At 41.4% G+C, this 27,328-nt stretch overlaps 1 protein-coding gene across 2 annotated transcripts in view; it reads left to right on the top strand.

The window, feature by feature from the left end:
- Positions 1 to 27,328, top strand: part of EEFSEC (eukaryotic elongation factor, selenocysteine-tRNA specific) — a 196,191-nt gene that overhangs the window by 48,899 nt on the left and 119,964 nt on the right. For both annotated transcript variants that reach the window (XM_090022508.1, XM_090022509.1), the window contains exons 2-4: positions 4,596 to 4,803; positions 11,971 to 12,067; positions 15,374 to 15,538. In XM_090022508.1, the coding sequence (XP_089878634.1) occupies positions 4,596 to 4,803; positions 11,971 to 12,067; positions 15,374 to 15,538 (470 nt within the window). The remainder of the gene's footprint in view (positions 1 to 4,595; positions 4,804 to 11,970; positions 12,068 to 15,373; positions 15,539 to 27,328) is intronic.

Genomic DNA, 27,328 nt, shown 5'->3' with positions numbered 1-27,328 from the left:
GGCAGAGGAGTAATATGGGTTTGGAAAGGATGCTAGGATGTATTGAGAAGAACTTTTGCAGAGTGGTCTAGAGGTGGGAAAGTTGAAGATCTACTATATTTCATTATTTACACTACAACAGTGCTCATGGGTACCCTCTGCTTTAGGAATCAGTGTTATGGGCTGTGCAAACTCACGAGACATGCAGAAGGTAGGGTAGCACTTAGAGACTAACTGGTTCAGAGAGGCATGAGATTTCGTAGGCAACAGCTGCCTCATCAGCTGCTACAAAAACATAGCTCATATCAAGAAGAGATTGCTTTGTAAGAAAGGATGCTGCAATTGCTTCATCCTCCCCTTTATGTTGTAATTGCAGCAAAACTTTCTGCTTGCCATTCAGTTTAGATACTCTGCTAGGATGTGTTCACTGTCTTCCGATTACTGCATGCAATGAATATGTCATTCATTATTAGCTGAGACCAGTTAGCATGCAGAGCAGGGAAAAAGTAAGAAGTACTGCATAGATCATGAAGAAAATCCACACCAAAGAACTCTCTTCCTTTATGTCTAAGGTATGTCTGTTCTCAGTTCTCCTAGATATTGCAGCCTATGGTATGTCAAACTAGCTGCTGTTCTAAGGAGGCCAGACTCCTGTCTTGGTTACTCTATATGGTGTAACTGAGGTTAGAACTTGGGTGATGTGCGCCTTGTTGAAAACTGCTTGCCATACCATGGCAGTCACAATAGGTGACATAAATCATACACCACAACCATTATTTTGATAGTTATATGACTTAACAGTCTCATTATTAGCTGTCATTATATTTCACTTAATGAATTCCCATTCATTTTAACAGGCATCAGCTGTGTAGCAAGAGTTACTATGCAATAAAGCTTAGTAGAAAACATTAGTGTCATATTACTGTTATATAAAAACCCCCTGCTTCACAAACTTACAAATGTAATATTATAATTCTTTCAACTAGAATATTTCCCTCCACTTAAAGTATGGAGTTACTCAGGTCTAACAACCCATAGACTTCTTGTATTTATTTTTTTAACTAAACCATTTTTATATAAGGTTCATTATCATCAAGCCCAATTCTTTTTCCTGAACAAAACATTTTTTTCCCATTGTATTTAAAAAAAAAAAAAAAAAGGAAAAATTTAAAAAATTGCTGCCATAAACATAGAATATGTGTTTGGAGGAACAGTACAAGTTTGTCTTGCGCAGTTTTTGAAGTGATTGGTAAAATTCCTGCAGGAGCTTCACTACTGTAATAAAGCCCCAGCTGTAGCTTTAAAGGATTCTGCATTCCCTCTTCCAAAATAAAAAGCATTGATAGATTGAAAATAGTAATTTATAACTGTTAATTTTCCTGCTCCGGTTCCCACCCACTCACTCACCCAGGCACTCCATCTCAGAATGATTTTCTATCTGGGGTTCATGGGAATTCTTAACAGGGCTGGCTGTTTCCATGTGATGCTATTGTAAAGATTAAACAAAAAAAAGGGGCACAGGGAGGAAAAGAACAATCACATTAATTTCTTCTCATCAGAAGTTTTGGTCAAGTGTTAGCAGCATTGAAAACAGAAGTTCTGGTTTTGGTAAATAATGACCCTGGTTTGGTCACTTAAGTTTCTTTTAGAATTTTTTTTATTTTATTCCCTCTTCCCCCAAGATATTTTTTTAAAGGCATTGCAGCTGTCTGCTAATTCAGTTTTAGACCTTTTAATGTTTCCAGTTAATCTTGACAATATTAAGGTCTGTTGCACATGGCATTCTAACATTTCATTTCAAAGATTTCTTTGGACGCTGTTTTAGAGTAGTGTAACTGATGCTCATCTTCGGTTTGCTCATCAGCTGTGTCAGTAGTCTAGCCAGAATGAGATAGAAAGGGCCTGAATATGGGCAGTGCAATGCCCAGAGCTCTCTAGTCATCAGAAGATCTGTTTAAATAAAAACAGTTCTGAAAGCTTCACTTTAAAATATTCAGGACTTGTAGAACCCAATAGAAACTGAAGAAAAAAAGCAAGGCCCTGTGCTCTTTAGATGCAGTTAAATTAAATGTGAGTGACATCCCTCATTGAAGGAAAGGGGATGTGGGAAACTGCCTGTATTTGTTCAGCTGTTACTGAAATCTACTGTACAGGTTTTAATTAGAGATAAATGACAACACATTATGGTATTAAACCAATCTTTGGAAAGTGTATGCATTGGGAGATTTTAAAACTTGTTTTAAGATACTTAGATTTGATGGAAGTGTCTAACTTCTATGCCTAGACTTAAAATCTGGTAGAAGAGGAGAAAGGTCTCTCTTCAGTTGAAAAAGCTTTAGATATTTCTTTTCTTAGTCATTTTGTCCTGTCATTGTCCTGTTGGCTTTACCCTGGTTCAAGTTGAGACTAGTTCAGCAAGACTTAATTTTCTTCTTTATTTAGTAGCATCCTTTTAAATAAGTCCCGTTCTGCAAAGTGTTTCTGTTATTTTGATTCTGTCTTCAAACCAACCAAGAGCCATAGATTCCAACCCATTGAAGATACTGAAAGTAACCCATGCAGGGATTAAATGTAGTTTCAGTATTATGCTCTTGCATTGTATAAAGGGAATTCAGGTTCTGAAAGCTGGCCCATTCTGTGTGTGTCAGTTCAATTATACTGTATTGGTTTGTCTCTACAGCAGCATGAAATGCCTACCCTGGTTGTCCTTTGTGGTATAGGACCAGGGGGTAATCAGTAGGCCTGTGTGAAGCGGCTAGCATTTGCTTTGGGTTCGGCCAGTTTGGGAGACCGTGATTTGATTTGGTGATTTCAAATCATAGTCCCAAATCGATTCAGCTGAATTTGATTCGGACATTCAGCCACAGCCGAATCAGCTGAATTTCCCCGTCAGTGGCAGCCCTGCCTGGACCCAGCTCCCAGCTATTTGGAAAAAAAAAGCCTGGCACTTACCGGCAATCCCTGCTGCCCCATGCTGTGTGGGGGGCTCTGTCATGAGCCCCCTTCTCCTGGCCCAAACTCCCAACTCTTAAAAAAAAAAAAAAAAAAAAAAAAGCCTCCATAAGTCCCAATGACCACTGCAGCAGCTAGTGAGTGTGGGGCTTTTTTTTTTCTTTCTTCTTAAAGAGCTGGGAGCTGGGGCAGGGCAGCCATGGAGAGAGCTGGAAGAGTGGTTGGGGGCCAGGGGGGCACTCATGGGAGCTGGGGGAGCAGGCAGGGGATGGGGCCTGGCAGGGGTCCCCCCATGGTTCCCTCTCCCACCCCCTACTTAGCGGCACAGAGTTCGGGTTCAGCTCTCTGTGGCAGCAATCGGGGACTGCCCGAATCTCTGAAGCTCTCCGAATCTTTTCCGAATCTATTCGGACCTTTTAATTGGTCTCCTGATTTGATTTGGATTCAGAGAGTCAGCCGCCGAATCAGGCTGAATATCCTCAAAATCAAATCAGCACCCCCTGCAGAGCATGGGACAGTGGGGGGCAGCAGGGATCACCCCCTCCTGCCTGGCACCCGTGTGGCAGGTGTCCCATGGCACAGGTGCAGCAGGGATTGGCAGGGCATTTGTGCATTGTGTGCTGTCTGGGAGCTGGGGCCGGTGGGGCTGAGTGGTGCCAGGCTCTGGCTGAGTGCTGGAGTCACCCCAGCTCCCAGACAGCGTGTGGTGTCCTGCCAAGCTGCGCTGTACCTGTGCGATGTGACTGCTGTTGTGCAGGTGCCAAGTGGAAGGGAGGGGCATCCCCAGTGTCCCCACTGCTGCGTGGTGTGTGGGGGGGCTCTGCCACAAGCCCTTAGAGGCCCTGATCCCTGCTGCTGCAGCCGGTGAGTACAGGGCTTTTTTTAAGTGCCTAGAGACTGGGAATGGCTTTTTCCATGGCTCCTTCAGCTGTGCCTACCTCTGCCCCAGTGTGGGGAGCCACAGGAGAAGCCCTCATGGCTGCCCTGCCTTGCCCCATCCCACACCAGGCCTCAGCCTCCCAGCACTTTAAAAGGAGGGCTGCTCTTCCCGGGGGCGCTTCTGAAACATCCGAAACATTTACAAAAAGTTTTGGATGGTTCGTTTTCATTTCAGAGATGTTTCTGAACCTTCCGTTTCATTTTGGATTCGGTGTTTGGGGTGCTGAAATGGGCCGAAACACCTCCAAAACAAAATGACTGCCAAAATTTCGCACAGCCCTAGTAATCAGCATACATTTCACTGTAGCCTATTCATCTGGTTGTGTTGTGTTACCAAACTAGTTGAGACCCATATGCCTTAGGTTTATGCTGTGGTGAAGATCACTTATGCTTTTTCCAAGTTCTTAATGTGAAGCTCTCAATACAGAGCATTAGCTAAACTTTAATAATACCATCAGATTTCTTCGTATAGGCTCAGTTTTGTTCCATGGCAACTTAAATTTCCCTAAGTCTTCAAGTGACACTGAACAAAGCCATGTGTTAGATTTTCACGTTGCCCATGCATTTTTATTTATACATACAACATCTATTTATAATGTATACAAATAAGGTTTAGATATATAAAATATGCAAAGTTGTTTTTGTTTTTATTTTTAGAAAAATATTCTGGAAAGGTAGTCTCTAGTCCTATAATGCTGACCTAATGCTGATTCTGAATTCTCCAGGTGCCCAGATTATTGATTTGATGATGCTTGTAATAGATGTGACAAAAGGGATGCAGACTCAGTCAGCAGAGTGCTTGGTGATTGGACAAATTGCTTGCCAGAAGATGGTAGTAGTTCTGAACAAAATAGATCTCCTTCCAGAGGGGAAGAGACAGGCTGCCATTGAGAAGATGACCAAGAAAATGCAAAAGACCTTGGAAAATACAAAGTAAGTTACCAGATATGTACTTTCATTGTAACAGTTGTTACGCTATGCTTCCCCACCCCTTAACAAACACTCCCAAAGTCTTCAGGGCTGGTCTTTATTAGACTGGACACAGGCACAAAGAGATCATTCACATGAATGACTAGAAAGAGGTAGAGATATTACAAAAATACAAATACAGCCTTAAATTTTGACCCAAGTCAGATTTGCTTGAGTGATTTTTTTTTTTTTTTTTTTTTTTTGATGCCTAACTTAAGATGCCTCCGTAGATGCATGTTTTTTAAGGAGTGGGCACGTGGCCGCCCAGCACTGACCACAGCCAGTTAACAAGTTTTAAATATTCCAATCTTTGTCTACATTAGGTGCTAACTGATGTTAAAAATATTATTGTGTGGTAGCCCAGGGGTGGACAAGTGCTATGGGCAGCCTCTAAGTGTGGCAAGCAGCAGATTTGAGGAAGGGACAGACAGCACAGTGGGTAGATCGGGCAGGGAGCAGAAAACAGAGCAGCACTCAGAGGGTAAGGGGCTAATTTGTGGTGTGCCTGCCAGAAAGGTTAGCCACCACTGTGTTAGCTAATGCATTTAGTAAATGCAGCTCACTTACTTAGTATATGTGAGGCCTTTTGCATTCTACGCTGGATGATGTTGTTACATTTTCCAGCTTTCATTGTAGCCGTTAAGGAACTCAAGGTAGCTGCTTTTTTTCTTTTTTAAGTGTAATGTTATATGATATGAATGACTAAAAAATAAGTTTAGTTAATTGTTTTATTAATTCAGCTCGTATCAAATAAATTCATGGTCCACTGTAAGAGGAGACTTTTTCTTTAGCTTATGGGTTTATCACTGACTGCCATATGGAAGCCTTGTCAGGTGCAAAGAATGGGAAAAGAATAAAACGATGGACATCATATAAGGGAGAATATGGAATTTCTGTTTGGAAATTGTATTTGGAATTGGGGTGGTCCATCTGGTACAATAAAAATAATCTGTTGAATTAAGTAATGCCTGTAAGTGGAAAGAGACCCTTAAATATGAATGCGGTTCTTGTGTAAGGCCAAAAGATATTTTATCGGGACAGAAACTGAAGCACAAATGGGTGAAGCATTTTGCCCAAGGTCATGCTGCAGAAGGAATTCTGATTCATAGTTATCCAACTGGTAAATCAAGCCTTGTTCGCAAGAGTGCCATGTAGGATCACAAGTAGATTGGACATATGAAAGTGAGGTTTTTCATAGTGCAAGAGGAGCATAAAGCACCTCATGTTTAACTTATTTTGATGGCAGGATGGTGTCCTTGTTCAGCTAAACAATCTAGAAATCTTACTGTGTTTTATCAGCTTCTCTATTTGTCTGTGGCTTGTTTCCTTTTGATCAGTACAGCACAGAGGTCACTGCCAGAGGAGGCAAACTTCTTACTATGTATTTAGTGGAGAGACAAAATTCTACAACTTTCAACTCTCCTTCATGGTTGTTGATTGAAGGCAAACAAATATAAAGCCACTCTTTTTCCCCTGTCATGTAGGGTTATAAACTCCTGCCCCACTTCTTTTAACAGACACCTGCAGCTTGATCTGAGAACACTTAAATGCTTTAAATTCCTGTGTCCCTGCCTGAGAGGGTTTTTTTCATAGTTCTACCTTTGCTCGCTTCCATTTGCAGTTAACACAGTGAGACTGCGAAAACTGAGGAACAACCTTAACGTGAAGTTAAAATTTTTACCTCATGGTTTTCCTATCATTATATTTTATTACTTACTGCTAAGGTTGTACATATGTTATCCTTAAACAGAAATGAAAATTATATTTCAGTTTTTGCTTATTTCACTCATTTCTGAAAATAAATTTATACTCAGTGCAGATCAGTAAAATTTGAGAAATTAATGGTTTTTATTAATTTGGCTTTTATCTTCACAAGCTAATGAAATGCTAGCAAAGTGACATAATAAACCTTTATTTTATTCAATCTGAACTAAGGTTGTTACTGCTGTCTTAGTGGTTGCAGATTAAGTCCAAGAGTTTAAGGCAAATACAGGGAACATAACCTTTCTTGTGACATATTATAAAACAAGGGTGTCAAACTCCATCTGGCTCCAGAGGCTGGGTGAGTGTTACTGGGCTGGTTTGTGGCCTGGACTGAAATGATACCCCATGCAGCATCCGCAGTGTTGGGTTCAGAACTGCACTGCACGCACAGCACGTGCTGGCCTAAGGGTTTGCTGTGCGTGTGGCATGCAGGGCCAACCTGGGGCATATGTTGCTCACTGTGTAGGCTGGACCTGGCGCTGCAGGCAGAACCAGGGGTCGGTCCAGGACACTGCATGCAGCCCACACCTTGAACACCCTGTGCCATGTGCAGCACTCTGTCTAGTAGGGGTGTGCAAAGCGGGCCTTATTCAATTCAGATTTGGCCCGAATCAGGGACAGTGATTCAATTAGTTGATTCAGATCACTGTCCCTCATTCGATTCAGCCAAATCTGAATCTGAATATTCGATGCTGATTTGGACATAGACACAGCTTAAAAGCTTTTTCTACATACATTGAGGCATGGCTCATGATTGCTGCGATGCTGAGGTGCATGGGGCATCCCACAGGAGTGCAGGGGGGCCCTCCACATACTCTTAGCGGTGAGCCCGGAAGTGGAAAGGACATACTTTCAGGTCTGCTGGGGAGTGTTCTGGGGGGCCATGGAAGGATCCTGCCCCCCACTGACCCAGGATGCACAAGTCACCGAGCCGGAGGGCCATGGTGGGGCCCCCCAGCATGCTCCCTGGTGGACTCGGGAGCCCTTTGCGCTTCTGTGGGATGCTCTGTGCACCCCAGCATCATAGCATTCACAAGCTTCTGCTACCTAGAGGTATGTAGCAAAAACATTTAAAGCTGCACCTCCATCCGAATTGCCAAATCTCTCCAAATCAATTTGGAGTGTTCGGATTTGATTTGGAGAGATTAAAGGGTTCTCTGATTCGATTCGGATTCAGAGATTCGGCCACCAAATCAGGCTGAATCTCCATCGAAGCTCTGCACAGTCTTACTGTCTTGCCCGTGTGTGCCTCATGCTGGCTGTACATGCACAGTGAGCCCTGGAGCCAGTGTGTGGTTCTGGACTAGCTGCATTTGCTGCACACAATACAGGAGATCAGTCTGGGGTACATGCTTCATGTTGTGTCCTGCTGGATCTGCACTGCAGTTCAGGTACGGTCCCAGAGCTAGCACATACAGGCTAAGTATAGACAGTCAAAAAGCGAGAGGCTGAATTGATTCAGTCATTGCAGGTTAGTCTAAGAAGAGATTGAACTGATTAGCAAATGAATGCACATTCACTTTTGCTTCAGAAGTTGAGCGGGCAGTAACATGCTGGTGCCCTGCCCACTCTGTTGCCCGTCATTGACAAGTCACATCCCACCTCCAGCCCTGCTGCTGCCCCTCACTCTGGACCCACTGACTCCAGCCCTGCCAGTGCCCCTCATTCCCTGCCCTGCCAGTGTCCCTCATTCCCAACCTGCTACCCAGGCCAAGCAGCTCTTGCATTGTGCACTTGCTCTCTTTCTCTATCTCTTGCATGCGTGCCAGAGCCAATACAGGCAGCAGATGATCCCCAACAGCCAATCGGCTTGCCTGCTGCTCTCATCCTGGAGCAGCCAGACCTGGACAGAAGAAAGCCTGGACACTTCCTCTTATTTTAAAAACCCACCCAGATGCAACACAGGGGTCCAAAAAAGAGGACATGTCCAGGAAAATCCAGACATATGGTAACCCTGACCTATAGTGAGTGGCTTGAGTTAGAAGCATGCTTGCCAGCCACTGCCAAAGGGGAGGGAAGAGGGAAAGCCCTCCAAGACTTTCCTCCCCTCCCTGCTGGCATGGAGGGGGGCATGGCCAGGTTCTGTTGGGGTGGGGGGGAGTGGCATCAAATTCATAAAACTTGAACAAGAATGGTTCTTTCTCTGTAAAACTGTAAGTAACTGTAAACACAGCATGGGCTGTGTGTTCACTTCCTCTTCCAGCTGCCCCTGAGGTCTCTGGGATTTGCAGTTCAGAATCAGAACAAGGAAGACTGTGCAGGGTTGCTCATCACTACTTCTACCTGCTTCCAGGTGCCTCTGGGATTTGTAGTCCCAGGGTTGCCTAGGGTGGTGTGGGGAGACAGTGAGCCGTCCCTCACTGCTCCAGCTAGGGAGCAGAGGGGCAGAGCCAGCCCTGCTCTCTGAAGCAGACAGCACAGCCCAGCCCAGCCCAGCCCAGCCCAAGGCTGAAAAGCATGCTGGGGGACTCTGATTTAACTTAAACCAGGAAGGGGTTTGGGACAGAAGTTTAATAAACCAGTTTGACCTAAATCAGTTAAGTCTGATACTACATTCAACCAGGTTTATCTTAAATCAGTTTCAGCCATTTTGAAACTGGTTTATGTGCACTGAGCTTCTGTTCTGTTACAGGTTTAAACCAGTTTCTGATCACTTAAACTGATTTATGTGTAATTTCTGTCCCTAGCTACAGTGTGTGTCTAGGGGAAAAGCGGGGAGGCACGACTTGTGTCTGAGGTCAGTCCAGTGACCTAGGGACTGATTCATATGGCTCCATAGGTCCTATGTTTGACACTCCTGTTATAAAACATTCAACCACCTAACCATGAAAACGTTGGTTATGGGCAGATCTGTATTCATAAATCTGAATTTATAAATTTGGAAGGAAACTAGAATCTTTTCACAGGTGCTTCCTCACCCTAAATTCACATGCTGTTTTAACTCACTCTTCCCTTGATAGCCTAGGAACACACATAACCCTTTTAAACCCTTTTAGTGTACTGTGGGAGTCAGCTGACTATGTCAAACTGAGAGAGCAGTGAGTTCTAGTTATGATGATATCCTCACTGCAAATGTCCAGATTGCAGCCCCCTGCTGTTTTAAAGCAGCATCCTCTCAGTTCTAATGCGCCAGCTGATTTCAACGGCTGTGGTTCCACCTGCCGAGAGGTGGTTTGTCTTAATATTTCTAAAGGAAGCTGTTTGAACTGTGAATTCCAGAATGGCCATTTACCAGATGTCTGTATTGCCTACCTGCAGAAAAAATGTATATTTGGATGTTTGTGCCGTGCTTTTTGAAGTTTTTAAAATGATCACTGTCCTGGGGTTGACCTAAAGTGCCAGCCCCACTGTAACGCAGACATGCTTTCTGTCTTGACAGCTGCTTTCCTACTCTCAACTCTGAATGATGAAGCAGAGGCGATTGAAGCTGGTTTTGCATTTCAAAGTTACTTTTATATATGAGGAACCTGCTAAAACCATTTGGCAGTTTGCCTTAAGCCTCACATGCTTGTGCATGGTCGTGGGGGAAAGCGAAGGATTTTGGGCCCTTTCCATGCTAGGGGTGGAAACCTTTTACAGCAACCAAATTAAAAATGCATTTGCTAGCATGGTTACATCTGCAGTTGCAGAGTGGACAGAGCTTTAGACCTGGGCAGCATATTACAGCTACTGTCAGGTAACTTAACAGCAATCCAGGTTCCTTGGTCAACTAGCCTTTATTTTTGTCTGGCAGAGATTGATGTAGTTTGTAGTAAGTCGTATGTGTTAGAGAAGCAGCTGGCAACCTTTCAGAACCACAGGCTGGAACAAGCGGGCTCGGCTCTGAGGTGGGTCAGCGTTCTGATCCGCCTGTGGTTTCTCTCCACTCCTCAGCAGCCTCTAGCCCTGGTGCAGCTCCTTGCCATCTGGCCCTAGCACAGGCACAGGTGAAGCGCCCCACTGCCAGAAGACTGCTGAAGTCCCCCCTGCTCCCCTTTGGCAGTCTGCATTTGGCCATATGTTGCTGACCACTGTATTAGAGGAAGGCAGTTACATCTGGGCCTCATTATACTCAAATACTTCCAAAAGTAGCACGTGTCACCTCTAGCTTGTCAGTTATATGGGAGACCTGGGAAGGGGACGTGACACCTGTTTCAGTATTGTTTATTTGTTAAAATATGTTGCCCCAAAATGTTGGGAAATTCAGTTATTTTTATGCAAAAGCTAGAATTCTTACTGCATGTTTTTCTCATTTGTGTCTATGGAAGACTCCACTTTATGGCACATGAGCAAAAAAAATGCTATTTATATTGGATTACTGTTTGATCATTACATAAGTTCCCTCTACAGAAGTTATCATTCTGTCTTTATCAATGCACTATTTTCTCTAGTTCTTGCCCTATTGTGATTGAAAATCTAAAAATTAGTTAGAAGACAGTAGGGAGAGGGGTGAAAATCACTGACTTTGGCCCATGTATGTTATATAGTAAATTGAATACTTACGAAAACTGAGCACCTAAATGTTTTTTCTCTCTCCTGCTTTTATTGTCATGTTTTGCTAACCCTTGTAATGCTGGAGGTGTGGGTTGTTTGTTTTAGAGACTCTAGTTTCTTTTTAAAAGTTTGAAAGAGTAGTCATAACTGAGTTGTTAGCTCAGAAAGCCAGTTGTTTGTATCTCACAAAGCATAGCGTTCAAAATTAGGTAATGATTGAAAGACTTCTCTACAATAGAGGACTGAAGAACATAATTGGTCCAAAGGAAGCATTACACTGAGGGGGTGAATTGGGAAGTAAACTCAAAATTTTGCCTACTTCAGTTAGCAAAAGATGTTCATTAGACAGATATTATCAACATTTGGAGTCAGAGTTCATATTCCCTGATATAAGATGAAGCAGAGTTCACTTAAGATTTCAGGCTCTCTGCGCATTCAGATGGGCATTGCTTCACTTCACTGTCTTAACTTTGCTTCACATTTTGAAGCTTCTTGCAACCATGTCATTGAGGAGGGTTGTTTTTTTTAATGAAAATTTAGAACCCAGAGCACAATATGCCAGTCTCCAGGAAGAAAAGGGGCTAACTCGCATAGCCATCACAGAGCAGCCCAATTTGTCTCCTGCTTAAAACTGGTCTAACAGAAATCTTATTTTTTTACTGCCTAACCAAATAAGACAGTTGGACAATAAGTTTTAAAGCTTTAGTAAATTCAAAGGCACTAGTAATACAGTCCCAGAAGAAAATGCCCATAATTAACTATCGCTGAGCTAGATAAATCAATAGCCAGGGCAATTTCCTCATCTCTTTTGACAGATGAAGCTTTTGTTATTTTCCCTTTCTTGCATGTGCAAGGGACTTGAAGTCTCATGATGGGATTATTTTTCTCTTTCAGGTTCCATGGGTGTCCTATTGTTGCGGTGGCAGCTAAACCAGGTGGACCAGAAGCCCCAGAGACTGTGAATCCACTAGGTGTTTCTGAATTAATTGAGGTACATGCCATAAAAAAGAAGGGCATTGTAGTATACTTCTTGAAGTCTGTTAGTGTTTTCTGTAATACCATTTAATTCTAATGTACTCATGTATTCATGTGGGAGTTTGAAGGAATCCTATTCTGTGCCTCACATTCTCTTGGAATCCATTCTAATTAAATGGACAAGTCAGGGCTCTGAGGCCTCAGAATTGACTTGTACCATCCTCTGTCTTAGTGCTTATGAACAACCACTTGCTAACAAGCAGCCACTGAACAAGTGCCTGGATTATTATAATAAATTAAATTAAAACATTTGCTAGATCTGTGGAAACTGTCTTTTTATAATTTCCTGAAAAGTGAAATTTGGAAGATCATGAGGTTGTCAAGTCAAGCATTTAAAAATCAGAAAGTCTGGGCAGCGTAGTTTAGCCTCTGCTAGCACATGTATTATGAAGCAGTTTTCAGTTGTACAATCACATGCTGTTTTTTCCAAAAGTCTCTTCCTCACTAGGTGCAGAGGATGCATGGTACCTAGTTAATGAGAAGCTAGTCAATGTTTGTTTTAGTCTCATTATTCATTTGGGTCCCCTTGCTTTATTTACCTCATGCTATTTAAAGTCGGTTCAGAGAATGATTTGTGTCTGACTCCTTTATGGAACTAATCATTATTGCATCTTGAAGGTTCTCTGTTGTTGGAAGCCCATTTCAAGCTGCTTGGGATCTGATTTTTCAATAGGAAAGCAGGGTAGATTTACACCTTATAGACTAACCATAGTAGATAGTGACATACAGGAAAAGCTATGTTAACCGGCACTTTATTAGCTGGAAAACTCTATTAACCGGCATCCAAGAGACGCAGCAAAAGCAAAACCAGAAGTACCACTTTCGGGTTTCGCTGCCGCGAGCAGAGTTTTTCTTTGCCATTTCTTCAACACATGGCCCAGGGCAAAGCAGCCTGCTCAGGGCCCCCCTCCTCGTCCCCCAGCACACTGACGCCAGGGGGTGCACCAGATGGTGCACATTTGATTAACTGGAATATTTGATTAAGCGGCATCCCCCATTCCCAGGGGATGCTGAATAACAGAGCTTTTACTGTATATAGCTCAAGCTTTTGTGAACTGAAGCTCCACTGGGGTTATGCAATTCTTCCAGTTGAAACTGAATGCTCACCACCTCCGCTAATCACACCACAGGGTATCCATCTGGGCACTCTGAAAGTTGGGAATAATCAGGGATTGTCTGAAAAGTTTGCCTTAGGTGACTTGTCTATGCAAAACAGGCCATATTCAATTCAGATTTGGCCCGAACTGGGGGCAGTGATTCAATCTATTGATTCAGATCACTGTCCCTGATTTGATTCAGCAGAATCTGAAGATTCAATGCTGATTCAGAGAATCAGCAATTCAGCCATAGACACAGCTTTAAATGTTTTCTCTACATACCTTGAGGTACCAGGTGTGGCTCATGAATGTTGTGATGCTGGGGTAGATGGAGCATCCCACAGGAGTGCAGGGGGAGGCCCCCCCACATGTTCAGCGGTAGACCCAAAGTAGTCCGGATTTACTTCTGGTCCACTTCTGGGTCTGCCGGGGAGCGCTGGGGGCCCCTCCACACCCCCTCCGGCTCGGCGATTTGGCTGTGGGGGGACCTCCGAGACCCAGGAGGCATCAGTCACCAAGCTGGGGGCGGGCCCCTAGCGTGCTCCCCAGTGGACCCAGAAGTGGACCGGAAGTACTTCTGGTCCACTTCCTGGTCTGCTGCTGAGCGTGCTGGGGACCCCTCCTTGTTCCTATGGGATGCTTCATCTGCCCCAGCATCACAGTGTTCACGAGCCACCTGGTACCTGGAGGTATGTAACAAAACTAAACTAAACTAAACTAAACAAACATTTAAAGCTGTGTTTATGTCCAAATTGCCAAACGTTTCTGAATTGGAGGGTTTTGATTTGATTCAGAGAGAGTAAAAGGTCTCCTGATTGCGATTTGGATTTGGAGATTCAGCCACTGAATTGGGTCGAATCTCCACCAAACTGAATCAGGTCTTCACACAGCCCTGTTGTGTAGCAGCACTTAGTTACGCTGTGGCAAAAACCGGGATAGACTCAGGTTTCTTTTGGGGGAGCGTTTAACTGATTTAACCATGTTCTTTTGTGTAATCATCTACCTTGTTCATTACACAACTTCCACTCCCTGCATAAAATGAAGAAGACTTCTGCAGACAATTCTGCTTTGCTGCACAGCTGTGATTTATTCCCAGGACAGACCCTTCCTGGCAAGAATTGTGCAAAAGAGCAAAAGGTGTACTCCTGACAGACAAGCCACTTCCATAGTATTAAAAAGATTGTTGGTAAAGGACACACCATGTTACAAACCAAACTGCATTATTTGGGCATAATTGCTGCTCAGGGAAGTCCTACTAGTATTGGAAAAGCAGGCAAATGCTATTCCAGCTATTGGCCTATCCTCCATTCTTTCACTTGAGCAACTCAGTCATGACCGGCCATCCCTGTCTTCGTAACCGTTTATAAGCAGGTACTAACAGCAGCTCCTGTGATGGGGACAAAGATCAAAGAATTCTTTTCTCTTTGGACTTGAGACAACATTTGAACCAGTTCACCTGAACTAATACTAGCTAGGTGGCCACAGGCAACAGTAATTAATGTCTTCTCTCCTTTCTGATAGATATATGTTTTAACTACTTCGCTTGTTTGCAATGCAGTGAAATTTTAGTCATGGTAAAATCTTAACCGGATCTGGATGACGATGTTACTTTTGAGAGACAGCTATTTTTATCCTTTAAAAAAATGTTAATGTAAATCTTAAAGTCTGATTTGAAATCTTGCCTATTGGCAGTTTGATATTTCTTCCTGGATAGAAACAGGGATGGGTTTTCTTGAGCATTTAAAAATCTTTCAAGAAGTCACTGTTCTTGAAATCAGAGAAGCGAGAATAGTAAAGTGCAGCATAAAATTGCACTGTTTTGTTTTTTTAGTGTATGAGAGCAAGATTTTTTTTATTCATCCTCTCTTGCTTCACTGTTTATACTGAGTTTGCAGCAACTTTATCTCAACCCAGTTTTGCTAACCAAGCTGAACGTGCAGCTCAAAATCTTTCTAAGGCAGAAAATCAAACCCATCCTGCTGCAAAGTGTACCTCCTCTCTATAATGTGCCCAGTTAATTTGACACTGGTCTGTTCCAAGCTTGTCCGGGGACTCCTTAAATCAGTAAAACTGCAAGCTACTTGAATCTATCCTTGGTTTTCCACTCCTTCATTCCTGTCATGACATTTCACCCATACATGGTGCTGCTTTTGTCTGTCTTTCAGGTCCTGAAGTCTCAGGCTTACCTGCCATCAAGAGATCCCTCTGGACCCTTCCTTATGGCAGTTGATCACTGTTTCTCTATCAAGGGTCAAGGCACAGTGATGACAGGGACTATTCTTACTGGCTCTGTTAGCCTAGGTGATAATGTGGAGATTCCTGCCCTGAAGGTGAGTGTCTCATTTCCACCCTTCCCCATCCCCCAGCTCCACAACAGAGAGGGGGACGAATGGACAACTCTCAGTAAGGGAAAAGTAGCTGACCATTAGCCAGAAGTCAATGCTGGACAGTATATTTTCAGAAGATTTATTCTTTTTACAGTAGTGAAAGAACAGTGTACAATTCAGATTTCACAACTGAATATGAACTGCTATATCTGAAAGAAATTGCATTTGGATTAGAGATCATCCAAAAAATTTACTGGTGCCAGAAAATTGAGAATAATTCTGGATAAATACATTTGAGAATTCCATCATGTGATTTTGGACAATATGTAAAATACCCAAAATACAAAATGCATTGAATAACTTGAACATTATTTTATCAGCTTTATTTGGAGAGGTAGGTAATAGGGAAGTTTGTTATGAGATTTTGGGGTCACAGGCAGAAAGAGGGTGTCAGAGGGACTAGAGGAGAGTGGCTCTTGAACCAACAGGGTGAGATATTGGGGAGAAATGAAATGGGCTAAGCTCTGGATAAGCAGTGCAGGGAGGCAGAAGACAAACCACTTTGCATTTAGCAATGTCTCTCTCTGGGTTCTGAAGCAGCTGACTAGGGTTAATTAATCTTTTTACTAGCTTGCATCAGTAACGCTCCATGGAGGCAAAGCATGACTTTTCTCTGTCTTGTCTGGTGATGGTCACAGTTACTACTCTGCTGATACTACCCTCAGGAGGTGCTGGTGCTAAGTGTTGGTATTCATTCCCATTTTACAGGTAAGGGAGCTGAGGCACAGAGAAAGGAAATCTGTGTGTATTGCACTTATTCACTCTTGCTTGCCCCATGTCAGACTAGGCTAGGATACCTATAAAAGGTCAAACCTTTCTCAGGCCTACAAGGTAATAGAGGAAGCACATTTCACAACACACTGAGGTTTGTGACTCTTACTGACCTTTATTTGCCCTGACCCTATGGTAACTGAGATTGACAGCCGGTGCCCACTGGGCATATAGGGACATTGCAAACCAGCTGCTTTTTAAATTTAAGGAACCCTCTCACCAAATAAAGTGGCATCACTTTCCAGTTCTACTAATGGACTTCGACATCTCTGACCGCTTGAACCTGCACAAAGGAGGGACACAGCAATTAAAAATAAACAGTGACATTCTCAAACGCCCAAGCTTGCTCTGATTGAGGCCAAGCGCACCAGCAGTGCATGGATTCCTTTACGCTCTTGCCTATGTAAATTGCCATCTGGGGTTGATTATCTGTACGGCAAAGAGAAAAATTGTGTGCGTGCGTGTGTGTGTGTGTTTGGCAAAAAGCTTTGACACAGCAAACAGTTCTCTAGCCAGGCAATTTAGTACCATTTGTTCGATAACACTCGCAATCTACCTTGAAGAGCATGAATTTAGGATTTCTGCCATGAAAACACAACATAGGCAGAATTCTCATGATCCCTTGGGATGACTCCACTGGTGGTTAGATCACCACCCTCTTGTGGTTTCTTAACTAGAGCAGTTTACCGGATGTGACATTTCTACTCCTATCCTAACAAGAAAAAACCCCTCCAAGTTTCAGGGGCTGAGGTTTTTATTTGCAATATCCATTCACTTCAGGAGGATGATTATGTAGTAAAATAAAATGTTGGACATATTGTTTAAGTATACTTTACTATAAGGATTTGCCTGAAGCCAAAAAGGGCCATTAAAAATCCCTGTATCACTTTGTAAAAGCACTTTACAATTTATTAATTGACGAGAACATGGTTATCATGGACTTCATTACCTATCTAGGACAACTGAGGGATGGTTTAGTGTTCTTTGGGGTCAAAGTAAGTAGTGGACCCAACAAAGAATCCAGGTCTCCTGATTCTCATTTGTGGATTTCGGACCAATGCTGTTTCCAGCACCATTAGTACTTACGTTATGCATTTATTTGTACCATCTCTTCCACTTTGCCCTCCTCAGTAGGAAGAGCTGAATAATATATATTTCATTACAACCTTTTCAATACTGGCACCAATAACTGAATATGTCACTTTAATGGTATCCATTCAGTCTCTTCCCCTATGGACTCTCATGCTGTTTCTCTCTTTATCTGGTTCTGGTGCCTTCACTGGTTATATCAGTATGAAGGTCTTGTCTCACTAGAGGAAACTCCTCAGTGGCTTCAGCCTCTCCTTTGACACTCACTCATTCCATATTGTAGGAACTGAAAATATTGCCCACAGCAGTAAAATGTTAACAACCTGAGGGACAACCAGGTTACGGTCCCTCCCTGATGTCTGCATAGGTGAGATAGGGCAATCCCTGCATAGAAGAATGAATGGATGTTGATTCAGCACAAATTTCAGAAATGGACACAGTCCTGGGCAGAACACTTTAGTCTCCTTGGATGTTCCTTCACTGAACTTGGAGCAGCTGTCCTTAAATGACAAGAACTTTAAAAACCCACCTGAAGGCAAAATTGCAAAGCAAGACATCCTCTACAGGCTGGATTGCATTAATCATAGTCTCAACAGGTACTGTACTTATCCATTACCATTTGCTAACTCCAGTGTCCCTCAAGGTGTTAACTGTTTTGTTCTTCTCAGTTCTTCTCTTCCTGTCAACTCACTCTTTACCTCTTTTAGCAGCATCCACTCCCCCTGTCCTTTCCCCTTCTGTATAACACCCTCTCTTTCTGCCAGCCCTTTTATAGTGTCTGACAAAGTAGGTTGTTGCCTATGAGAGCTCATGCGTCTCCAAGTTAATATCTAAGGCCCTTTCCCTTTGGCAGGAAGGTCATTCTCAGGATGAAGCTTGCAGATGAGGACTTTGCATTTAACAGGCACTGGTAGCAAATTTTGATATACAGACTGCTGCAACTGTGCAAAGCTTTATCAATAAGGTGCCAGTGCAGTACAGAGACTAAATTGAACTATGTTGGCTAAAGGCAAGTTGTTTTCCAAAGCTTTCTTAGGAAGCTCTGAGTGCTACTGAAACCATTTCCAGGGTCATCACCATTTACCACTGCAGTAACTGATGTTTTTCAGGGTGTTTAAGGCTGTGTACACACTTAATGACCCATCCTCCATTCTTGCTGCTGTGGAACTCCAGTATCATGAGCTCTTTGGTAGGCAAAGGAATTGGCTGGACCCAGAGAGTGACAGTCGATGGAACTGAGTCAACATGGCACATGGTGACCTGTGGTGTCCCCCAGGGTTCAGTACTTGGACCAGTATTCTTTAATATATTCATAAATGATCTGGATTCAGGTGTCAGAAGCAGACTGGCTAAGTTTGCAGATGACACCAAATTATGGGGAAGTGTGGCCACGCTGAAGGATAGGGTGGCAATTCAGGCCAACCTGGACAGGCTTGCAAGGTGGGTGGATCAAAACCTGATGACTTTCAACACATGACATTCATGCTCCTGCTTTACTCAGTTTTGGTGAGGCTGCAGCTGGAGTTACTACATCCAATTCTGGGCTCTGCAATTTAGAAAGGATGTGGAGAAGCTTGATAGAGTCTAGAGGAGAGCCACGTGCATGATTAGTGGTCAAGAGAACAGGTCTTATGAGGAGAGTCTGAGAGGCATGGGACTTTTCAGCTTGGAGAAGTGAAGGCTTAGGGGTGACTTGGAAGCAGCTTATAAATATATAAGGGGTGTGTATCAGGAACTGGAAGAATGTCTGTTCACCAGGGCACCCCAAGGGAAGACAAGGTCTAATGGTCACAAACTGCTAGAAGACCATTTTACACTGGACATAAGGAAAAGCTTCTTTACCAGCCAAGCCTCCAGAGTCTGGAATAGACTCCCCACAGAAGTGGTGCAAGCACCTACTCTGGATAGCTTTAAGAAATGCTTGAAAGCTTATCTTGTTGGGGTGATCTGACTACACCTGACTTCTAGCCCCTTGGACAGGGGACTGGACTTGATGATCTCACAAGGTCCCTTCCAGCCACAATGTCTATGAAATCTGTGAAATCTATGGTATACAGCTCAGACACACTTATGCTATTGGTTCTCTGCATGAGATCATGGAAGTAGCATGTTGTCTCTCCCTAATGGAGACTACTGCCTCTAAAGACCTTCCAGCTGACCACATTAATTGTGCAGCTCCCACACTCTCACTAAATCCTTCAAAGAAATATGGTTACTGTAAAGGTGTGTTACTTGAAGCAGTACAAGGAAACTTGAAACATAAAGAAAGGCAACCAAAAGTTAAGGGCACAATGGGGTGGGAGAGTTGTGTTAAATAACTCCTTCTAGATATAAATAGTGAGAACTGCTTTAGCTAAAAATGCTGGGGAAGGGAAATACACCTAGCCTCCTCTTGTAATAAATGCCAGCACTCACCAAAGTACTGCATGGGGTGGGGCAGGCAGAGAGAATTTGGAGGTAGCTGATATATGATCATATATGTATATGATCATGCAAGTACATTCCATAACATAAAATGTATGCACAAGGAGACATAACTAAGCTTGTAAAGGAAGCCTTAAGTCTTGCGCCGCTTTCTGTATTTTGAGTGTTTGGCTTTGCAACCTTAATATTGTTGCTTTAATCTCTCCCCCTAATTGCTTACAGCCCTAAGAGAATCTTTGTTTTCTTTCATTTTGAAAATGAAAATTTTAATAGAAAATAATTATTTGTATAAAAAGAAACATTAAATGCATTAATGAAAAAATTAGTTCCACCATTCGTATTTAAAGGGCAGGTAAAGCTTTCTTAAACGTGTATTGGGTATAGAATCTGCTTGGTTGTTTTTAAGGAGCATAAGGCTGGAAAGGATCTCCTGCATCAGATTCCTGTCCTCTGCCAGCCTGGGCAACTATGCAATACAATTCCATTTGTAATCTTATCAACCTCCATTTTAAACTAATTAGTTTATTTGCACCGGCTCATTCTTTGGGAAGGCTGCTGTAACAGCCTCACTCTGATGCTTAGAAACCATCTGAGTTCCAGTCTGAATTTTTGTTTGCTTCCCTGTAACTTATCATTATAATGATTTCTTGTTTTGATATAAATTTCAGTCAACCTTATGTTTTTAAATTGAGATGCTATGGACAGGAAGAGGTTAATTTAGGAAATGCGAAGAAAACATTTTAGTGAAGCAAACGCAGTAGATGAATAAAATTACTTTCTGATGAGCAACATATAGGTTATTTAATTAAAAAAAATTAAATCTCAAATCATCAACTCATAATATTGCAAACACATTTAGAATTAAATATTTGTATTTCATATTCTTTAATTACCTGCTGCTGTATGTGTTAGGGTTTTATTTCTCTCTTTTCTCGGCCCTTTGACTCTCCACAGGAAAAATTTGTTCACATCAGCCTATGCGTTTCTTCCATTACACGTGCTGGTGGGATTACTTACAAAAGTCAAACGTACTACATTTGGTCTATGATGGAGAAGAATTACTTTTAATGCTTTGGATGCCTTTGATTGTTTGAGGTGAAAAGGAGTCAAGAATGCTAGCTTTTGTGGTTAGGTAATGGATTAAGGGCCTTCTCCAAAGCCTGTGAAATGGAATTTGGATCTGGCACTAGACTTTTCAAATCTCTTTGGCCTGATCTTTCAAAAAGGTTGAGGACCCACAAATCCTGTTCAAGTCCATAGGAACAGCAGACATTGAGCTCTTTTAAAAATCTATTCCCTTTTGTTTTCAAACGTATTTGTAATATTTTTGTAACTGATTTTGAATCTTAATCTCAGTATTTCAGTTCATTTTTTAAGCTTTGAAATGTTTGCCATTCCTATCGTATCCCTTGTAACTTTTGAAAGAATTATTTCAAGTTAATGCTTTGGACTTGGAAACAGACACAGGAAAACATGTCTGTTTTAGCCTGTTCTGTGTGCGATCTATTGATAAAACACTTCACATCACTTGCGGAACCAGTTAGGTTGGGAGAAGGATCAGGGCTGTGAATTTTAGGGTTAGTTTATTCAGGACCAGGGATAAGACACAGAAGTAGGGGAGCTGCATATGTATAAATATGTTTTTTATTTTTTCCTTTTGGTTAGAAAAGACGGGAAGCAAGCCAGTGGGAGAGCAGCCAAGTTGAGCACTGCTAATACAAACCATACATTACATCTCTGGAGTTTGTATGTCTAATGTGATCTTTGGAGGAGGAAAGGTGGCCTGGTCAGTGCTTCTTAATTAACTCTTCAGATACTAAATCAGTAAACTGATTTGCAGGTTTCTTAACAGATAAATGTTTTTGCACCCCATATCAAGCCATAAGCTCCTCCTCTAACCCTTGGCTAGACAAAATTAGTGAGGAGGCATGTGATTTTTTTTTTTTTTCTTACTTTTCTGTTCCTGATCACATCATGAAGATCAGTGCCTCATTTCTGCCATATTTTTTCTACTTGGAATATCTTTAGCTAAGTATTCAAGAATTATGGATATGTGTGTAGGTATAACCAACCTGAAAAGAGGAGCCTAAGATTGGTTTACATGCTACTTCTGTTTTGTTTTGGATTATCTGCATATCAGTCGGCTGAAGTTGCTTCTTTAGTCCATTTAACACACAGTAAAGATAGTCTTTGCAGTTAAGGAGTACAGGGAATTATAGTTGCCTCTGGCATTCGAAGAACTGGAATCATATTCCAATTGAAAGTGAAGTATGAGTCATTTCTATGTAATTTTTAATTGGTAAAGGTAGATTGTGCCAGACTAGGTTGACAGTTTTTTGTAAGGGAACCATTTCTTAAGGAGGGGATAACCAGTTGGTTGTGCTGAAAGGGTACTAGTTGGGCTGGAGAAAGGCTACTGGTAGAGTTCAAAGATTGGTTTGATCAATGCTTAATATTTTTCTTTATATTGAATATTAAAATACTAATATTTTTCTTTATTGACCTAGGCATAAAAAATAGGTGTGTGCTGATGACCCAAATTTGAAAGCAGCACCACAGAGGATAATTGGAATATCATACAGAAGGAGGAAAATGACCTTGAAGACTAGAGTAATAGAAACAGAATGGAATATAATAGTACATTAAATTAGAGAGCCTAATAACAGGAGTTAACTGACCAGAGGATGGCTATGAGCTATTAGCATCCCAAGATGTAGAATCCCTGGTAAGATATTTCCAGCAGCAGTAGGGAAGTCTCAGTTCTGTTGGTACAAGGCACTTGTGTGAACTTACCTGGAATATTGCATGCAATTTTGATTAGTTATGTTCAAGAAAGATGCATTCAGCACAGCTCAGAGAAGGACTGGTAGGATGATCAGAGAAATGGAGAGTCTGTCTTATGAGAGGAGAGTAAAGTTGATTGGCAAGTGAAAGCTCCAAGGGGATTGCTGTCTGTAAATACATCAAGGGGTTAACACCAGGAAGAAGGAAATATCTAATGCTGAATCAAGATTCAATGGGTATAAGCTGGCCATTGTCAAATATCATCTAGAAAACAAAAATAGTTTTCTAACCATTAGTGTAGTGATGCTCTGGACTAGCCTTTCAAGGAAGACAAAATCCACACTAGGTTTCTGATGGAACTTGGTTGGTTTGTGAAAGAAACTACATGGTGTGGTTATCTTTGATTGCAAGAAACAGGGATCCAGGAGGGCCCTTCCAGACTAATGTTCCTGCTTTTCTGTGCAAATGAACCCAGCAAACAAATAAAAACAATTTGACAGTTTGTTGTGCTAGGCTAGGGAGAAGTTAAGTAGGTGCATAGACAGTATGATGAGCCTGAATTAAAAACCCGGTGTAAATAATGTTTCATATTAATACTGAGGTGCCAAGGTAAGTGTGTGTGAGCAAGGTGGCCCTAGGGACATGAAAAGTGACACAGTGTCATCTGAAATATACCTGGCTCTGCTAATGTTGCCTGGTTGTGGAATCTGCAGCTACGTTGGTAGGTGAGTAACATACAGAACTTTCTGTTGAGGTTGAAATGGACCTTCCATCTCCAATTGCTTAGGATCTGTCATCAAAGATTTCAAATGGCTATTTTTTTTGAAGTGTCAGTATCATCTCTGTGTCAGATATCACTGGTTAACACCATCCAGCATGCTTCTTACCCCTTGGCAAAAGTATATATTGAGTCCCTTAGTTGCTCCAAGGAACCCAAATTAATCTATTTGTTTTTCCCCCCATTTGTGAGAGGAGGTGAACCTGTCATTTTGGGATATGACCAAGTGGTATTTTCTCTTGACTGAAGAATCTAGAATCCAATGTTTGATTGCAGCCATGTTAATTATCAATTCTTGGGCAGTGTTAAAATAGCAGCAGGCTTTCTATTGCTATGCTTTCTATTTACGGTAACTTTTTGCAGGAAAGAATGGCTGTTTCCTGTTTGCAGAACATGTTTGCTTAAGCATTGCTCCTGCCAGTTCAGTTCATTAGCCTTTTTTATATTATAAAAAAAAATATATATATATATATATATATTTGCTTTCCAGAGGTTGTTTTTGATCTGTTTTTTATTTATCAGGTAGAATTGTTCCCAATACAATCCAATTGAAAGCAGACCCACATGCACATAAACACATCATTTGAGCAGGAATCCTACTGGAATGGTTGAATGGTTATTGGAAAGGTAACCTCATATATGGTGAATGTATCTTTCACAGTACATTCTTTCTGTAGATGTAACATTAATACAAATGGGCTTAGTAGGGCAATGAGCGACTATCATGTTTTTAATATTAAAAGCTAAAAGGCTGGGAGGCATTGGCAAAATTTCAGTAACCAAAATGAGAGAAGGGAATGTCACTTTTTGTTCTTCTTTGGTCATCCATGTACAGTAAAATCCTTCATTTGATTAGGGTTTTAAAAAGCAAAGCAATTCAAAAAGCATTGTGCTGACTAAGCTGTGACCAGCATAAGATAAAGTTCCTCTCGGATCTGGGTGTTAATTAAAGGGAAAAAAGGATCTAGTTTCTAAATATTGAAGCTGCTACTCAACTCAGCCAAATTCTTCAAGATTAACTTCTGAATTTCACTGTAAGAGTGGACAGTACAGATTTGTGAATTTTGAACGAATCCAAAATGATTGTTACCAGAATACTTGCTTCATAAGTATCTTTTAAACAGTGTATGAAGTTTTTGGTAAAATGTTGAACCGTGTGCCACTAATACATATTTTCTTCTGTGCCATGTATCTTTTGTTATTTTATGCTCACATTTTATTACTATGCAAATTTGCATGAGGAGTGACTTTGCTTGTTAAGAGTTTGTATGCTTGTCGTATGCCTGTTAGAGCCCAATGTATTACTGACGAGTATTGTCAGAACAAAATGCAAGATTCATCTCTTCACCAGAGCGTTCCCATGATACTCTATTCATAATTATTAATTCCCTTGTTTGGTGAAGGAAAGGAAGAAACTGTACTAGACAAAGGTTATGTTTAGAGTACCTGTTGAAATAATGTAATTACGTGAGCTACCCAGGAGCATTGTGATGAGCCTAGGTTTTTCAACTGACTTACTGAAATGAAAACTACAAAATCCCAAGCACTTCACAATCACAAAACTTGGCACAAAAATGTGAGTCATGAAATACAGTTGATTTTTTTTTTTTCTTTACTCCTTTAAGAAACTGTTGCCACATGGTAAAAAGTTTTCTGCCTTAGGTGGTCCAATAGCTGTCACAAAGGGAAGACCATTTAAACTACTTTCTTTTGTTATATAGGTGCACGTGTAAATTGGAAGACTTGAAATTAGGCAGGCCTTTGATTTTAAGTTAGACTTACTGATGGACCTATACAGGCTCCTTTCAAAATACAGGGCACCAGAATTTTGCTATCTTCTGAATACATTCTCTGCAAAAGAATAGTGTAATAAACCTCTCAGATGTCTGAGCTCAGAATGGTGAAAGTCAGCAATGGGGGCAGATTAATAATTTGTAAAACAAGTTCTTGTTTGCAAGTATGTATCAAGATAATTTTCTAATGGGGATGACTGATGTAGGAAATGATATAGAAGTAGGGTTGTCCCAAAACAAACTTTCCATGAGGCACTAGAACCCCTTACATTCTTTTGCTTTGATGCCTGATATTCCTTTAACCACTTCACTGCTACCTCTTCACTCCAGTGGCCGTGTTGCTGTTACCATATATTTTATTCGTTCAATTTTGATATTCCATAGAGATTGAATGTGTGACATACCTAGTACACTGAGCAATCCTGGATGTGGTTCTTTGCCAAATGTTCATTACGGTCAATGCCTCTTTACACCAGCACTTGGGTAAGAGAAATAGCTGCCTACCAACAACATTTCTTTCAGAGTTTTTTTCCCTGTTGGTAGTCAGGTGACGTTCCCTGTAACAGCAGCAGCCAGTTTGGAACGTCATAACACGAGGGCATTGACATGTTACTGCTAATTGGCACTGCCATATTCATACACGAGAGGAATTACCATAGGTAACTGATAGCTTGGGAAAAGAGAATCTACTCTTACAAGCCCATCAGACTTTATTTTAAAGAGAAGGTTGAAGGAGTGGTTTTATTTCAATTGATGAAATTGGTTCTTTTTGTAGAGAATAATAGACAATAAATATGCATCTTCAGGGCACAAGGAATTTGCATATGTTCCACAAGGTGAAACCTTGGGAATGAGGAAAAAGAAATGCTATTCTATGTTGTCAAGACAAAAATAAATCACAGTTGGCTTCATGAAACCACAATCCTGTCCATGTAAGGCAGGAGCATTTAACTTAATCTAAATACATAGGAGGGTCAAGTCTTCATAGCATAATATAATAAATATAACCCCTTACTTTGGTGACTGTCCTGTAGTGTGGCATAGGACAGGATCCCTGGGAGGTAGCACCTAAATTAGATCCATTTGCATTTGTATATACCCGTGTCTAATGCCAGCTTTCTCGCTGAGGTGGTGCCAAATATATTATAAAAATGTTAAAAATTTAGCTTAGCTTGAGCCTTCAAACTAGCATGCCACTCCAGGGTTAGCAGAAACTGCTTAGACCAAAAGAAACATTATTGACTGGACTCCAGATGTCCAATTAGTATTCCATTCTATTTTAGTTAAGTTCCTGCTAGAATGAAATTAATTTGCCCTGGAGATGAGGACTTCTGATTGTATTGTTGGTAGCAGCAGATAAATATGGACAAATATATTGGATATAACAATACTTTCCTGGTGCCAGACTAGTGGCTTGTTAGTAACATGCTGAGCTAAATCTTAAGGTACTGGATGGCAGTAAAACCACCTATAATAAAATCCTAACTCCATTGAAGTCACTAGGTTTGTCATGGATTTTACCCAAATGTATGTAATATTGCTTCGCATTAGAAATGCCTAAGATATTGGTATTTTGGAATCATTTTTTGTCTATCTTTTGCAGAGCTTTTATTACAGGAAACCTCTTTTTTATCCCTTATTTAGAAGGATTTTTCTTTTTGACTAAATATGGACATAAGATGCTGCACAAACCATACTAAAGTTCAGCATAATTTATTGCTGTTTGTTTATGAAATAAACAATGCCAAAATGACTTTTATGGCCTTAAACAATTGTTCCTCTATTGTATTTGGTAGGGACTGAGAATATCCAAGTCTATAAATTATGAAGTCCTATGTGACTTGCCTGTTTCCTCAATGAAGCTGGCACTTAAAAATCTCAGTGATATTTTAGAATAACAGATCAGTAACTCAAATTCTAATTTTTTAAAAGTTTAAAAATTGATTCCGATCTTAATATTTTTTCAAATTTGTTTTAGAGGTTTGTTTTTTTTTACTTCCAAAACTGTCCCCTTCCCCCTTTTGTTTTCTACCCTCCCTCTTTCAGATTATTGGATCTGAGCGATGTTTGGAAAGAACTTCTACAGATACAGCT

Source organism: Crocodylus siamensis, chromosome 11 (genome assembly GCF_052110815.1).
Source record: "Crocodylus siamensis isolate JL-2025a chromosome 11, ASM5211081v1, whole genome shotgun sequence".
In the NCBI taxonomy this organism is placed as follows: Eukaryota; Metazoa; Chordata; order Crocodylia; family Crocodylidae; genus Crocodylus; species Crocodylus siamensis.
This window is presented reverse-complemented; position numbering and strand designations above follow the sequence as displayed.